The 15376-nt window shown below is 48.1% G+C and overlaps 1 protein-coding gene across 4 annotated transcripts in view; it reads left to right on the top strand.

The window, feature by feature from the left end:
- APBA2 (amyloid beta precursor protein binding family A member 2) overlaps positions 1-15376 on the top strand; it is a 245337-nt gene that overhangs the window by 168539 nt on the left and 61422 nt on the right. For all 4 annotated transcript variants that reach the window (XM_046009954.1, XM_046009956.1, XM_046009952.1 and 1 more), the window contains one exon: positions 8389-9394. In XM_046009954.1, coding sequence (XP_045865910.1) covers positions 8429-9394 — 966 coding nt within the window. In that variant the 5' untranslated portion in view covers positions 8389-8428. The remainder of the gene's footprint in view (positions 1-8388; positions 9395-15376) is intronic.

The following is a 15376-nucleotide window of genomic DNA, read 5'->3' as shown; positions in this document are numbered from 1 at the left end:
GTCTGTCTCACATCTTCTTTATCCATTCATCTGTTGATGGACATCTAGGCTCTTTCCATAGTTTGGCTATTGTGAGCATTGCTGCTATAAACATTCGGGTGCACGTGCCCCTTCATATCACTATATTTGTATCTTTGGGGTAAATACCCACTAGTGTGAAATGCTGGGTCGTAAGGTAGCTCTATTTTCAACTTTTTGAGGAACCTCCATGCTGTTTCCTAGAGTGGCTGCAGCAGCTTGCATTCCCACCAACAGTGTAGGAGGGTTCTCCATTCTCCACATTCTCACAAACACCTGTCATTTCTTGGCTTTTTAATTTTAGCCATTCTGACCAGTGTAAGGTGGTATCTGACGGTGGTTTTGATTTGTATTTCCCTGATGCCGAGTGATGCTGGGCACTTTTTTATGTGTCTGTTGGCCATTTGGATGTTCTCTTTGCAGAAATGTCTGTTCATGTCTTCTGCCCATTTCTTGATTGGATTATTTGCTCTTTGGGTGTTGAGTTTGATAAGTTCTTTATAGATTTTGGATACTAGTCCTTTATCGGATATGTCATTTGCAAATATCTTCTCCCATTCTGTCGGTTGTCTTTTGGTTTTGTTGACTGTTTCCTTTGCTGTGCAAAAGCTTTTCATCTTGATGAGGTCCCAGTAGTTCATTTTTGCCTTGTTTTCCATGCTTTTGGCGATGTTCCTAGGAAGAAGTTGCTGCGGCTAAGGTCGGAGAGGTTACTGCCTGTATTCTCCTCAAGGATTTGATGGATTCCTTTCTCACATTGAGGTCTTTCATCCATTTTGAGTCTATTTTTGTGTGTGGTGTCAGGAAATGGTCCAGTTTCATTCTTCTGCATGTGGCTGTCCAGTTTTCCCAACCATTTGTTGAAGAGACTGTCTTTTTTCCACTGGATATTCTTTCCTGCTTTGTCGAAGATTAGTTGACCACAGAGTTGAGGATCCATTTCTGGGCTCTCTATTCTGTTCCATTGATCTATGTGTCGTTTTTGTGCCATTACCATACTGTCTTGATGATGACAGCTTTGTAACAGAGCTTGAAGTCTGGAATTGTGATGCCACCCACTTTGGTTTTCTTTTTCAACATTCTTCTGGCTATTTGGGGTCTTTTCTGGTTCCATATAAATTTTAGGATTATTTGTTCCATTTCTTTGAAAAAAGTTGATGGTATTTTGATAGGGATTGCATTAAATGTGTAGATTTCTCTAGGTAACATAGCCATTTTCACAATATTTGTTCTTCCAATCCATGAGCATGAAACATTTTCCCATTTCTTTGTGTCTTCCTCAATTTCTTTCATGAGTATTCTGAGTACAGATTTTTTGCCTCTTTGTTTAGATTTATTCCTAGGTACCTTATGACTTTGGGCACAATTGTAAATGGGACCGACTCCTTAATTTCTCTTTCTTCTGTCTTTTTGTTGGTGTATAGGAATGCAACTGATTCCCCCAACCTCCAGGTGGTGGGTAATGGGGAGGGCACGTATTGCATGGAGCACTGGGTGTGGTGCAAAAAGCAATGGATACTGTTATCCTGAAAAGAAATTTTAAAAAAAAGGAATGCAACTGATTTTTCTGTATTGATTTTATGTCCTGCCAATTTACTGAATTTCTGTATGAGTTCTAGCAGTTTTGGGTTGGTCCACCAATATTTTTGTCTCGCTTGTCCTTCTCCCTGCCCTTTGACCTCACCACACTTACTGATGTGAAGTGTCTGCTGTTCTCTGAATAGCCCTTGTGTACCCAGGCCACTCACCTATGTCCTGCTGGGAGTATAGATGATCGAGGACCTAGATCTTGGAAAGGGATAGAGAGAGAAGGCATGGAATATGATGGCCTGGGCATCTAGGGAAGGGTCTTGTGTTTCTTGGCAAGGAGGTCATGCCATTCTGTAGTTAGTGGAAAGCCCCTGGAACCCCCCTGAGCATCTATTAGGGCAGGGTTTCATGTACAGTCCTAGAACCTCTTAAATCAGAACCCCGTGCAGCTCTAGGCCTGGCTTTTGGCTCACCACTTCAGAATCTTGGGCCCACGAACCTGCATGCTCCCTGAGTGGGCCTTGTATTGCACACATCAAAGTGAGTGAACCCCTGCTTTGGGGGAGCAATTCTTAGCTTTCCCAAGACCTCTGCCTGCCCTGCAGTCCCACCTGGAGGCATTCCATCCCATTGCAGAGATGCACAATTAGGGCCCCAACCAGGGTCACTGTCTTCCTGTGTTGACAGAGTTCCCATTTAAGGGAACGTAGATTCCCATCTAAGACCCGCACCTAGTCAGGCATTCTCTCTCTTTGAATTTCATTTAAAATTTTTCTCGACTCCCTGTATGTTGTAGAAAAAAATTATAGAGTTGAGGTCTGCATGGGTTTTTCCTCTATTTAACCCACGTCAAGCCCTGAAGGCAGGTGCTATCATTTCCAATTTACCAAGGGCAGAAGGCCATTCCTCTGTTAAATATCTTGCCCAAGGCCTGACAGTAAATGGAGGTCTGAATTTAAACAGGACCTTCTGTCTTCATCTGTAATAGAAGGGCTCTTTCTCTTATACCCAGAGTGCCCCTATGGGTTAAATGTAATTCTGCAAACCTTCAAAGACGTGGCTCCCTGATGCCCAGGGTTCTGCTGTGGGTCCCTTTCCATCTATATCCACGGAGAAGAGAACCAAATCAGAAGGTCCACATTATTAAACTCTAGACAAGCCAACAACTAGCATTGTATTTAATGGTGAAAACTTTAAAAAAAAAAAAAAGGATCATTCACAATATCCAACCAGAGCCCAATGGGAACCTGAGACAAAGGAAAAATCAATAATACTGATCTTGTCTTTACTTAAAGCTTCAGTATTTTGTTTACCATCTATTCTTGCATTGATTTTTATTTTTTAAAGTGTTGCATTAAAATATTCACTGTTTAGGGGTACCTGGGTGTCTCAATCAGTTAAGCATCTGACTCAATTTTGGCTCAGTTCATGATCTCAGGGTGGTGAGATCAAGCCCCACATTGGGCTCCATGCTGGGCGTAGAGCCTCCCTCTTCCTCTGCTCCTCCTCCCATCTCTCTCTTAAAAAATAATTCTCTGTTTTGATTTCTGAGTTTGTCGGTGCCCCATTAAATTTTGTGACTGAGGTGAGTGCCAACCATGCTTCACCCTGGACCAGAACTGCTAAGAAGTAAAGACAGTTTTGTTGCCATTAGGAATAAGTCAAGGATGTCCCTTTCATTACTTAACTGTGTATAGAAGCCCAGGGCAGTGTAGTCAGACAAGGTGATCAAATGCTGGAAATGAGAAGAACAACATTTACCAACTCAAAGTTATTAGAATTTAAAAATGGACTTTTACAAGCTTGTATGGATTTTTTTTCTATGTAGCAGCAATAGCCAGGTAAATATGTAATATGTAATGGGAGACACACAGCCACAAAATTGTACACACACACACACACACACACACACAAACATATTTTTCCTAAGAGTAAACTCACTATGAAGAATCCTGTAATGCTGTGGAGAGACATTTAATACTTGAATAAATGAGGAGCTATTCCTTGAGTGAAAAGGCTCAGTGTTGTATGTAGAAAAACTTCTTACTATATGGGGCTAGAAGGTATGGGGGCGGAGAATGATTTCTCTGGTGAGTTGGCAGCAGTTGGTTTGACCATCTAGACCTTGTCATTGACATGTGAGAAAGGAGGCTCCTCTGTGTGTGTGTGTGTGTGTGTGTGTGTGTGTGTGTGTGTGTGTGTGTTTTAAAGGTTTTTTGTGTATTTATCTGCCAGAGAGAGAGAGCGAGCGAGCACAAGCAGAGGGAGCGGCAAGCAGAGGGAGCGGCAGAAGCAGACTCCCTGCTAAGTAGGGAGCCTGACTCGGAGCTTGATCCCAGGCTGATCATGACCCGAGCCAAAGGCAGATGCTTAACCAACTGAGCCACCCAGGCACCCAGGGCTCCTCTATTTGTAAAGTATGGACAGAAATGGGCTGTCCTCTGACTGTGCTGCTTGGAGGGAAAATGTCCACACCTCCCAGAGCCACGGGCATGCTCCTCTGACACACCCTGGGTCTGTGAGCTGCACCCCATCCCCAGGACCATGGGTTCCAGATTTCCTAGGGGAGGGGCCATTGTCCCTTGAAGAAAGCAAATCTAGCCACATCCTCTGGAAACCTTGATTTTCATTTAAAAAATTTTTACATTTAAAAATCTACTCCATCTGGAAAGTATATACCATAAGGTAGGAAGCAATTTTGTTTTCTCCTAAATGGTTAACCCAGTGGATTTCAGATTTTGCCCTACATTAAAAATCTTTTTTAAAAATTTATTTTATTTTTTCATTGTTCCAAGATTTATTGTTTATGCATCATACTTAGTGCTCCATGCAATATGTGCCCTCCATAATACCCACCAGCAGGCTCTCCCATCCCCTCACCCTCCTCCCCTCCAAAACCCTGTTTGTTTCTCAGAGTCCACAGTCTCTCATACTTCATCTCCCCTTCCGATTTACCCCAATTCACTTTTCCTTTCCTTCTGCGAATGTCCTCCATGTTATTCCTTATGCTCCACAAGTAAGTGAAACCATATGATAATTGACTCTCTCTGCTTGACTTATTTTACTCAGCATAATCTTCTCCTGTGCCATCCATGTTGATACAAAAGGTGGGTATTCATCCTTTCTGATGGCTGAGTAATATTCCATTGTATATATGGACCATATCTTCTTTATCCATTCGTCCATTGAAGGGCATCTTGGCTCTTTCCACAGTCTGGCAATTGCGACCATTGCTGCTATGAACATTGGGGTACAGATGGCCCTTCTTTTCACTACATCTGTATCTTTGGGGTAAATACCCAGTAGTGCAATTGCAGGATCATTGTGAAGCTCTATTTTTAATTTCTTAAGGAATATCCATACTGTTTTCCAAAGTGGCTGCACCAACTTGCATTCCCACCAACAGTGTAAGAGGGTTCCCCTTTCTCCACATCCCCTCCAACACTTGTTGTTTCCTGTCTTGTTAATTTTGGCCATTCTAAGTGGTGTAAGGTGGTTTCTCAATGTGGTTTTGATTTGAATCTCCCTGATGGCTAATGTTGATGAACATTTTTTCATGTGTTTGTAAGCCATTTGTATGTCAAAAAATGGGCAGAAGACGTGAACAGACACATTAAAATTCTTGATGCCAGGGCGCCTGGGTGGCTCAGTGGGTTAAAGCCTCTGCCTTCGGCTCAGGTCATGATCCCAGGGTCCTGGGATCGAGCCCCGCATTGGGCTCTCTGCTCAGCAGGGAGCCCTCTTGCCCCTCTCCCTTTCTCTCTGCCTACTTGTGATCTCTCTCTGTCAAATAAATAAATAAATAAATAAAAGTCTTGATGCCTGTTCATACCTCATACCAGTGAACTTGGAATGCCAGGCATCAGCACTTGTAAAGACCCATCCCTCCAGGTGATTCCAGCGTGCAGCAAAGTTTTAGAACCACTAGTTCAGCCAAGGATCCCCCACACCTGTCAGTGAATAGAATTTTTTCCACCTGCCTTAGGGTGACCACCCATTCTGGTTTTAGCACTGAAAGTTCTGTGTCTTCAGAAACTCCTTAGTCCCAGGTGAACTACATTTTCTGGATAAAACTATGTAAACACAGATCTGTTTCTGGGCTTTTCTAGTTTGTAGTGCTCTCAGTCCGGCAACGGTACCATGCCATTTTAAGTATCATGACTTCAGAGTCTATTTACATACTTGATGAGGCAAGTTCTCCTTCATTACTCTCATTTTTTAGATCTTTCTCAACTATTTTCACGTGTGGATTCTTCCAAATGAACTTAAGAATCATTAGGTCAAAGTTTCCCCCCTATTCTGCTGAGATTTGGGCTGGGATAGCCTTACTTTATAAATTGCTTTGGGTGACTCATTTATAGGACCAGGAACTGTCCCATGTGACTGTCATATATGCACTTTAGTCCTTGAGTCTTAGATTGGTCTGGAGGGTATGGGTGTACGTGTATCTAGGTGTGCATGTAGAATTTTTTCCCTCAAAGGACAGAATTTGAATTTAAGCTGGAATGTGAAGTCAAGAGGTCCTGTGTACCTGAGTTTGTTCTTTGACAAGGGTGTAAAAACATGCAGTGTGCATGGCCTGAGGAGGAGCAGAGATGATGTAGGGATAGTGTAACTGCCAAGGCATAGGAGCCGACTGTTGAGGTGCAACTAACTGCCAGACCCATTTGCCTTCAACCATCCTGACTCTTAAAGTGTGGGAGTCTGGCTGTCTCTCTGCCACTGCATTCAATACATGCTTTGGGATCATTTGGGGGAATGTCATTGCTAGAGAATGTGTCCACAAGAAGGTGACTGCCGGGTTCCGTCAGTGTCCCAGGCATTAGCTATCCTCTGTAAAAGTGAGAGATCTGTTGTAAAATGGTAAGTGGCTGTGAGACAGGTCAGAGTCTTCGATGCATCCTTTGGGCATCTGTGTTTTAGTGACTCCTGAGCCCCTTGATCCCTACCTGGGAATACATCTCTGGAAACAGTTTTGGGGTTTGGGGATGGGGTATCCTGTGAGGATATTCAGTCTCTCTGGGGTCCATCTCAGTGATAATATGACTGGTGTGGGGTATCTTGCTATTCTGTGGACTGCTCTGGAGAAGACACACTGTGCATCTCTCAACATCTAATGATTCTTTTAAGACATAGCTGTCCACGAGCCCCTTGTAAAGGAAACTTCCTTGGACTAATTCATATGTTGGAAGCATGTGGCTCAGCCAGTAATGGTGCACACACTCTGAGTGTCTGGATGGATGAAATAATCTCCTCTATTCTTTTGGGAATACGCACAATGCTGTGACCGGCCATCTGGTAAACCCAATGTCACAGCAAAAGGCGTTTAGGGCACCGCTATAAGCAAAATGCTGTGTGGGTGCTCTGGGGAATATAAAGCACAAAGGGTTTTTAGTTTAGGACTTTTCTGGGGAGATAAGGTGAAAGAAAGAAAATGTAGCTCCTGGGTCAGAACTGCCACAAAAGCCCATGTCTCCGCCCTCCGCTCACTCTCTACTCCTGCTGAACCCACATCCCACTGCTTCCACTGCCTGAATTCTCCTGAGCCATGTCTCCTCTTTCATTCCTGCTGCTTTAGTTTAAGCCCTCATTTCTTTATAAACAATTTTTCATTGTGATAAAATATACATATCATGAAATCTAACCTTGTCAACATTTTCATGGGCACAGGCTCTCATTTCTTCTCTCTGGACACAGGAATAAGTTTTTAAAAAATAAATGAACTGTGATGGAAACAAAAACAAGACGTATGTAATGTAAAAGTACAATTTAAAGAATAAAGCAAACAAGGGAGCCTGGGTGGCTTAGTAGGTTAAGCATCTGTCTTTGGCTCAGGTCATAATCCTGGAGTCCTGGGATCGCATCAGGCTCCCTGCTCAGTGGGGAGTCTTCTTCTCCCTCTGACTCTCCCCCTTATCATGCTCGCTCTCTCTCAAATAAATAAAATCTTAAAAAAAAAGAATAAAGCAAATACCTGGGTAACCACTCAGCTGAAGAAACAAAATGTTAACCAACTGTTTGAATATCCTCTATGCCTTGATGCCTGATGCCAGCCCCTTACTTGCCCTAGAGCATGGAAATAGACTTCTTCCTGGTCTCTCTTCTCCCAGCATCTCTTCTATGCTGGATCAGAGAGATGAGGCTAAAAGAGAAATCCTGTGTGTCAAGCACCTGCTGAAATTTGCCCAATGACTCTGCATGGTTTATGGGATAAAAATGCAGAGTCCTGGGTGGTTGGGTAAGGACTTCCCCAGTTTGGATGCACAGGGTCTTCGGGTTGCCCTGTGATACCACGACCCACCTTCTGCAAGCTGCAGCCACACCCTCTGCCCTCTTCTGGGTGCTCCCTTTCTCTCCATGGCCAGGCAGGCATTGTCCTCCCTCTCCTGTCCCCCTCCTGTGCTCTCACCCTGCTGAGCTTGTGAGGCTAGAGCTCAGGCTCAGCTTCTCTGTATGGTGCTTGGCCTGGACAGGACCTTGCAACTGTGGTCACTGAGGGAATCGTTTGAGGGGGAGGAGGAAAGAGAGGCACTCCGGAGACCCCCAGATGGTGAGATTCTGGGAGACAGGCAGTCTTCCCGGTGAATGGCAGGTGCCTCGCCTCTGCCTCTTTCCCTCCAGCTATGTACGTCCTCTCTTCTCTTTGACGTGGGCGTACGCAGCTGTGGTGGGGATGTTGCATTATTGGAACAGATGTGTCTTACCATAGCCATTAAACAAGATGGTGGCCAAACACTCCAGTGGGTCCCGTGTGGCTGGCAGCCCATGGCCTGGCACGATTCTTGGGGTGGCCATGCTTGGCGGGGTTCTCACTGTCCTCTCCAACATTCCTCCCCACAGTGGCTGCCTGCAGGTGACCATGGCTGTGTGAGTGTCTGCCATGGCCAACCGGAAGCGTCAGAGCACGGCGAGCAGCATGCTGGACCACAGGGCGAGGCCGGGCCCCATCCCTCACGGCCAGGAGCCAGAGAGCGAGGACGCAGAGCTGCCCCTGGAGGAGTATGTGCCCAAGGGCCTGGAGCTGGCCACCCTGCGGCCTGAGAGCCCCACACCCCCGGACCAGGGGTGCCACGACCACAGCCCCGATGGGGACTCCAGCTCTGACTACGTGAACAACACCTCCGAGGAGGAGGATTATGATGAGGGCCTCCCCGAGGAGGAGGAGGGCATCACCTACTACATCCGCTACTGCCCCGAGGACGACAGCTACCTAGAAGGCATGGACTGCAACGGGGAGGGGTACCTGGCCCACGGCACACGCCACCTGGAGACGGATGAGTGCCAGGAGGCAGTGGAGGAGTGGACAGATTCGGCAGGCCCCCACCCGCATGGCCACGGGGACGAAGGCAGCCCAGACTACCGGGACAGCCACCTCCCCATACCGGAGGACGAGGCCTCGGTCCTGGAGGCCCAGGACCAGGAAGAAGGTGTCCACTATTGCCCCAGTGAAGAGGGCTATGAGGACTACTACCCCACAGAGGCCAATGGGAATGCGGGCAGCGCCTCCCCTTATCGCCCGAGGCGTGGGGACGGGGACCTGGAGGACCAGGAGGAGGACATCGACCAGATCGTGGCTGAGATCAAGATGAGCCTGAGCATGACCAGCATCACCAGCGCCGGGGAGGCCAGCCCTGAGCATGCACTGATGCGGGGGCCTGAACCAGGGCCCGGGGACTCCACAGAGGCCAGCCCTCCCAGCGAGGCCAGCCACGGCCCTAGCAGACACGAGGGAAGGCCCAAGTCACTGAACCTCCCTCCGGAGGCCAAGCACTCCGGAGACCCCCAGAGAGGCTTCAAGACCAAGTCCAGGACTCCAGAGGAGAGACCGAAGTGGCCCCAAGAGCAGGTAGGATGCTGGTTATCCCCAGGGATGGGGGTAGGGGGTGGGCAGGGGGGCCTAGAGAGTAAAGGATGCTCTCATGTCACCCATGTGGATGCCAAAGCCCATAGTTCAAATACACGTTTCATTCTTCATCTGTTCCATTACGTAGCAGGTGTGTGGATGTTCTGGTGCCATCCCGAAGATGCCCCCCTCCCACTAGGAGGCTAGTAGACCTCCCACTAGGGTCTCTAGCCCACTTGCCCTGGGTCTGTTCAGAGTTGGGGGCGGTCCGTGTCACTACCATCCCCCCACCAGCTGGTTTCTTCAGTCCGACAGGACGTTGGCAAGGATGTGGGGCTGCTGGCTCGTGCAGGATCCTGCAGTCAGTGACAAGGGACAGTGCCCTAAGCACATGTCATAGGGGCCACTGTATCCCAGTGGCACTCTTTCGAAAGCTCAGGGGCTTGGCTTTACAGGCTGTAACTGTAAATAACCATTTTGAAAATAATTATTTGAAGGTTTGACAAAGGGGTGGAGAAGAAATGCTGCTGACGCGGCCAGTGGATTTAAGCATTACTGTGTTCCTTTTAATTATATCAAAGCGAGCGTGTATTCTAACAGCTGCTTTTGAAAAGCTGCTTTTCAAAAAAAAAAAACAACCCTCTGTGAATATAAAAAGAAGATGTGATGATTGCGCTTGCGTAAAGGAACTTCTCGTTGGCCAATTCTGTGGGCAAATGAGAACGAAACGCCTTTATATTTTTAAAGCCTTAATTATTATTTTTTTTCCCCCAGAGGAGTCCATGAGTTTAAAAAATACATACATATGCTGAGAACATGTCTTTGGGACATGAGTCATATTCACTTGCTGCTAGATTTCTGGCACTGGCTTGTCGATGCCTTTTGTTCTTTTTAGAGATTATTAAATGTAAGTTGACCTCACTGACAGGTGTTTCTGGAACTCAGGGCAGCTGTGCCTGCACGGGGGGCTTTGGGTTGTAGAGAAACTGCTATTGCACCAGTGGATTTGGGGAGCTCCCCCCAAGGGTGGGTGGCTCAGGGCCAGAGGTCTGGGCTTTAGGCCAAAGTGTGGCTGGCCACCTTCACTTTGGCTGAGTTGGACTCATGGCCCAACAGTGGCTATGACCCTGTAGGGAACTCATGGGGGCTGCCCTGGGGCGGGTGACAAACTATGCTTTGTTGTGGCGATTTCCCTGACAAAGTCGAGAGAACATAATCTTTAGAGCATGAAGGGGAGGGGGCCCTGAGGGGAGGAGCGGGTAACTTCTCTCCCTAAATAGAGTGTCTCCTTAAAGCAAATGCTCTTATTCAGGATACAGGAAAAGCTCATTTAAATGCGTTAATTATTGCATAGCTTTTTTTGATTTACTTATTCATTGGTAAACGACTTCCCTCAAAGGGAAAGACTGCCTGGTGATTCCCAGCTCAGGGCTGACAAGGGTCCTGGATGAACATGGGGTCGGAGGACTCCTTCTGAGGGCTCTGCCATGTCTGAGCGAGCATCACGTGACCCGGGTCTTGACATCTCATAGTCCCAAGTAACCCCTTCTCCAGATGAGGAACCTTTTGAAATTTGACCCAAAAGAGCCACTGTGATAGGATCATCTTGAAAGTAAGATCGTGTGAAGCAGGAGGTACAGTGGGAAACATGGGGACTCCTTGCTTCAGATCCCAGCCTACCTTCCTCCTGGAATCCCTGACTCCCCGCACCCTCACCCCACTGCCTCCGCTGGGGACAGCCAGGCTATGCGGTGGGAGCCAACCAAAGAGGAGCCTCAAACGGGCTTCCAGGGTGCATGAGTCCCTGCTGGCCTTTCCCTGGGCCGGCTGCAGTTAATGTGGCATAGCCTGGGGTTAAGGCTATGGTAAATAAAACCAAAAAACTAAAAGAGAATGGCTTCTACTGGCTGTACTGGCTACCTAGAGCCTTCTTCCAGAAGCTCAGTCTGTGGGCCAGCAGCCTACCGCAGGAGGCTTCCACTAGGGGGGAACTATACAGTGGAGTGGCCCTCTCCTCTCTGACATTTCTTTTAAAAGCTGGAAAAGTTATGTCGTGGCCACCCAGGCGGCCAGCATGTTTCCTTTTGTAAAGGTTCTGGTTTGCAGGTGGACCTCTCCCCTACATGATGCTGGAGAGACCAGGACGTCTATACTGGGTGGGGAGGGGGCCGGATTATGAGAGAGCCCAAATGAGATAGGCTCAAATTGCAGGAAGACAGGATGGGATGGTGGGGGACAAGGGTCTGTGCGTGAGTGTTTTTACAGAAGAAAGAACTATTTCAAAGCAGTCCATGCTTATTGAGGGAAATTTGGAGAACAGAAGCAAAAAAAAAAAAAAAATTATATATTTTGCCACATGGCAGGGCCGAATTCTATTGCTGAGTGTTTTCAAATCGAAGAGGCAAACTACCTGACAGGATTTCCCAAAGCATCCTGTTAGATGTGTTCTGTAAACAAAGCCAGGCAGATCCTTGTTATTCATGGATTCCATTACCCGTGAGTCGGCCTCCTCGCTAACATTTATGTGTAAGTTTAAAATCAATACTCGTGGCACTCTGGGCATGCACAGAGAGGCAGAAACGTGCAAGGCCCTCAGTGAGCACGATCCCAGCCGTGTGTGAACAAGGAGACCCTTTGCCTTCTCGTCTCAGCTCTCACACTGCAAGCAGGTGTCCTTTTCGCGATCCTTGTAGAGCCAGGGTTTTTTGCATTTTTGTGCTCTCTGTGGGATGACGAAATGACCCCCCACGTACAGTGCTGGCGTGGTGTCTGATACTTCTGAGCACGTTAAGGCTGCGATGTGCCTTATGGAGAAAATATGCTGTGTTCAATAATTCATGTAGGTGTGAGTTACAGAGCGGTTGGCCATGAGTCAACAATATGGTACAGCCTAGAGAGAGGGAGAGGAAATCCACCGATCAGTACTCAAGGTTGCTCTGGGAAGTGCTAAAGTAATACGGACAGCGTGTGAAGAAACATCGGAGAAGTGGCTAACTTTGGGGTTCATGAGATGACCCGCTAATAAAAAGAGCACAGGAAGGCGCTGTGATGAGGCCGAGAGCCCGAGAAATTTACGGTCTTATTTTCCGAGGTCAGGGAAGTGTGAGACTCTTTGCAACCGGTTTTATTATAAAGAAATACTGGATATAATTACTTGTGAGGAATGCACGTTAAATAAAGTGTCTAAATAGGAAAACACATAAAACAGGTGATGCGTTGATCGGCCAACAAAAATGATGACCAGAGGCTTTGCAGGCTTATCCTGCATTTCTCCTTGGAGCTGGGTCAGTATTCACACACATGGAGATCACAGCAGGCTTATGGACGAGAACTTGCATGAACAAGGAGAACCGACTGCATCTGATTGGCTGATGAGCTTGAGAAACTTTACTGCAAAAGTTTCCCATCACTTTCATTGTACATGTGCCGTGGGGCGAAGTCCCAGACTCACTATGACAAAGACACCTCCAGCCCCTCTGGGCTAGTGTTGCCCCCCAAATCTGGATTATCAGGCCCTTTACTCTCCATGCAGGGCCTATCAGGAAAATACTGGCCAAGTTGCTCATCTTCGGGGACAGAGAGCCAGATCACACAATTTCCTGAGGTCTCTCTCTTCTTGGCTGTATCCCAGGATGACTCAACATCCACCCAAAATCCTGAGGACAGGAAAGGTGTTGCCTTTGTCACTCTTGGGGCCCTGGGCTTCTGAGGAGTTCGTGTTTCTTGTCCTACCGTTTGTGGAAGTCCGTGGGTGCTGGTGGAAGTGATGCTGCTGTTGGGGGTCATGGCCAGCACGGGGCTCAGGACTTCGTGTGGACGATCTCAGTGAGCGCTGGAACATTCAGGAGCAGTAGAGACAAGGGTTATTCTCATTTTACAGATGAGGCCGTTGAGACTTTTGTGGGCTCAGTTCCACACCTGTGGTCACACAGCTCAAGGGGTAAACAGTCTGCGTTGCACCAAAATTAATGCTTCTCACCACCGTCCCCTGCATTCCTTAAAGGGCTTCTAGAAGAGGTGACGCTGACTTCCCTGGCAGGGAGTGTTTGAGCATGCCCGCTGGTGAATGCATCGGGCCATCTTCCTCCTGGATAGTGGCTACTACTCTGTCCTTACTGACTTGGTAACCACAACGCCTTGACCCGTACGTCCTGACACCCATGTGGTGACCAGCATCCCCAAGACTTCTGGGCCATAAAATCGTCTCAACCTCTGGCTTCGTGAGGTCTCAGGCCATGGATCAAAGTCGTCAAGTAGAGATGATCTATGAGTCACTTTCCTTAATTTTATTGAGATTTGTTGATACAAAATATTTTAATTTTTACATATGGCCATGAAGAATATGTGAGTTTCATCCAGCCTAGCTCGTATCAAATATCTAGACTGAGTTTCCTTTCCTGCACCCACTTCTGCTGTGAGCTGAGGGAGGACCTCAGTGGGACCCTGGTCCCACAGCTCAGGGGTGGGCTTTGGGGACTTGGCGTGTCATTGGTACACCTCCTGTGAAGAGAGGCCTGCTGACCGGAGCTCCTAGGGGCTGCTCCTCCAGGCTCCTGTAAGACATGCTTGCTTAGCACCTGCGAGAGTTCTGCAGATTTGTGGGTGGCCTGGGATGGCGGGTTCTTGTAGTCTCTGGGTGATGCACTGTGTATCTGGGTTTGACAAGGATGGGGTTTGATTTGGACTGATTCTTTTGGGATCCCCATCTTTCTCCTGTGTTACCCTAAGACATCTAGCTTCAGAACAGGTACTCTGAAAAAACCTGCTCTGTGCCCGAGAGTCCCCCTCTCATAGATGTCTTCCTTTGGGCTCTGGAGATTTCTGGAGCTGCAGGCGTTCCCAGTCCTGTTCCACATCCTCCATGGGCTGGGCACCTGTCAGGACATCTAGTTCAAGGTGTTTGATTTCTGCGGCCACTGTGCCCAGAACAGCTCTGCACGCTGGATGGCACAGCCCACCCCTATTGGGATTATTGGGGGGGGGGGTTGAGATTTTTGTTTATCATCGTTCCAGCCAGTGCTTTCTAAAAAGAGCTGTCTGACAATAGACAAAAAAGGAAGATCAATGCATCATAGCCAACTTAATACAACAGTTAAGTTGAAGTGAGGTACTGAGCCCTGAGACCACGTCAGACGTACAAGCGTTTATCATTACTCCTTGTGGAGAAAGCTTTGCTGTGATTTGGCAATCAGTGGAGGCTTGCTTTGTGGAGGACCTTTCGAGATTGTGATAGGAATGCTGGCGCCACATACGGAGGGAGGATGCTCGGTGCATGGGTGACCTCGGCCTGGGCGTGGGGTGGGCAGTGGCTCTGTGAGCACTCCCTCGGGGCTGGTGTCTCTCATGTGTGCCCTGTTGAGTGGTATAGGATGTAAGTCTGGGCACCTGCTTTACATGAAAGGGAACCACGCCCTGAGGGGCTGAGGAGTATCCCAAGGTCGCTGTCTCCCAGGTAACCTCTGTTGGCATGCCACAGGGTAGCAGGTGCCTAAAGGGATCTGATGCTTGCACTGTGCCTGGGGTGCGAGCAGGTACATTCTGTCCCAATCTGTCCTGAGGTAGGACAGAGCTGGAGAAAGCCTGGGGACAGGAACTGAGGGCATGGCCTGGTCAGGGGAAGGTCCTCGCCCACCCCTGAGCTTCTATGGAGTGTAAGTGTCTCTTCCCACAGCCCTGCCCCCGATTCTGCCGGCAGCCCCCCTGCCTGCACACCTGTGACATCAGGTCCTGCCTTTCTTGTGCACATAGGGAGATGGCATGGGAGAGTTCCCAGGGGCTCCTGTGCCCCTCTCCAGCCTCCTGTGCTCCCAGTGCCTTGATGGGTCCCCATAGCATCTGCCGTGACTGATTCCTGGGGGTCCACCCTGAGAGACAAAATCCAGGCTGTTCCAGCCTTGGCGTTCTCAGCCCCTCGCTTGATCTGTTCAGGCTCCCAAACTCGATCTCTCTGGGGCTGTTTGTCGAGTCAGCACAAAGGCCTTATTT

Source organism: Meles meles, chromosome 6 (genome assembly GCF_922984935.1).
Source record: "Meles meles chromosome 6, mMelMel3.1 paternal haplotype, whole genome shotgun sequence".
Classification (NCBI taxonomy): domain Eukaryota; kingdom Metazoa; phylum Chordata; class Mammalia; order Carnivora; family Mustelidae; genus Meles; species Meles meles.
The sequence above is the reverse complement of the archived record's forward strand: the minus strand, read 5'-3'. Positions and strand labels throughout refer to the sequence as shown.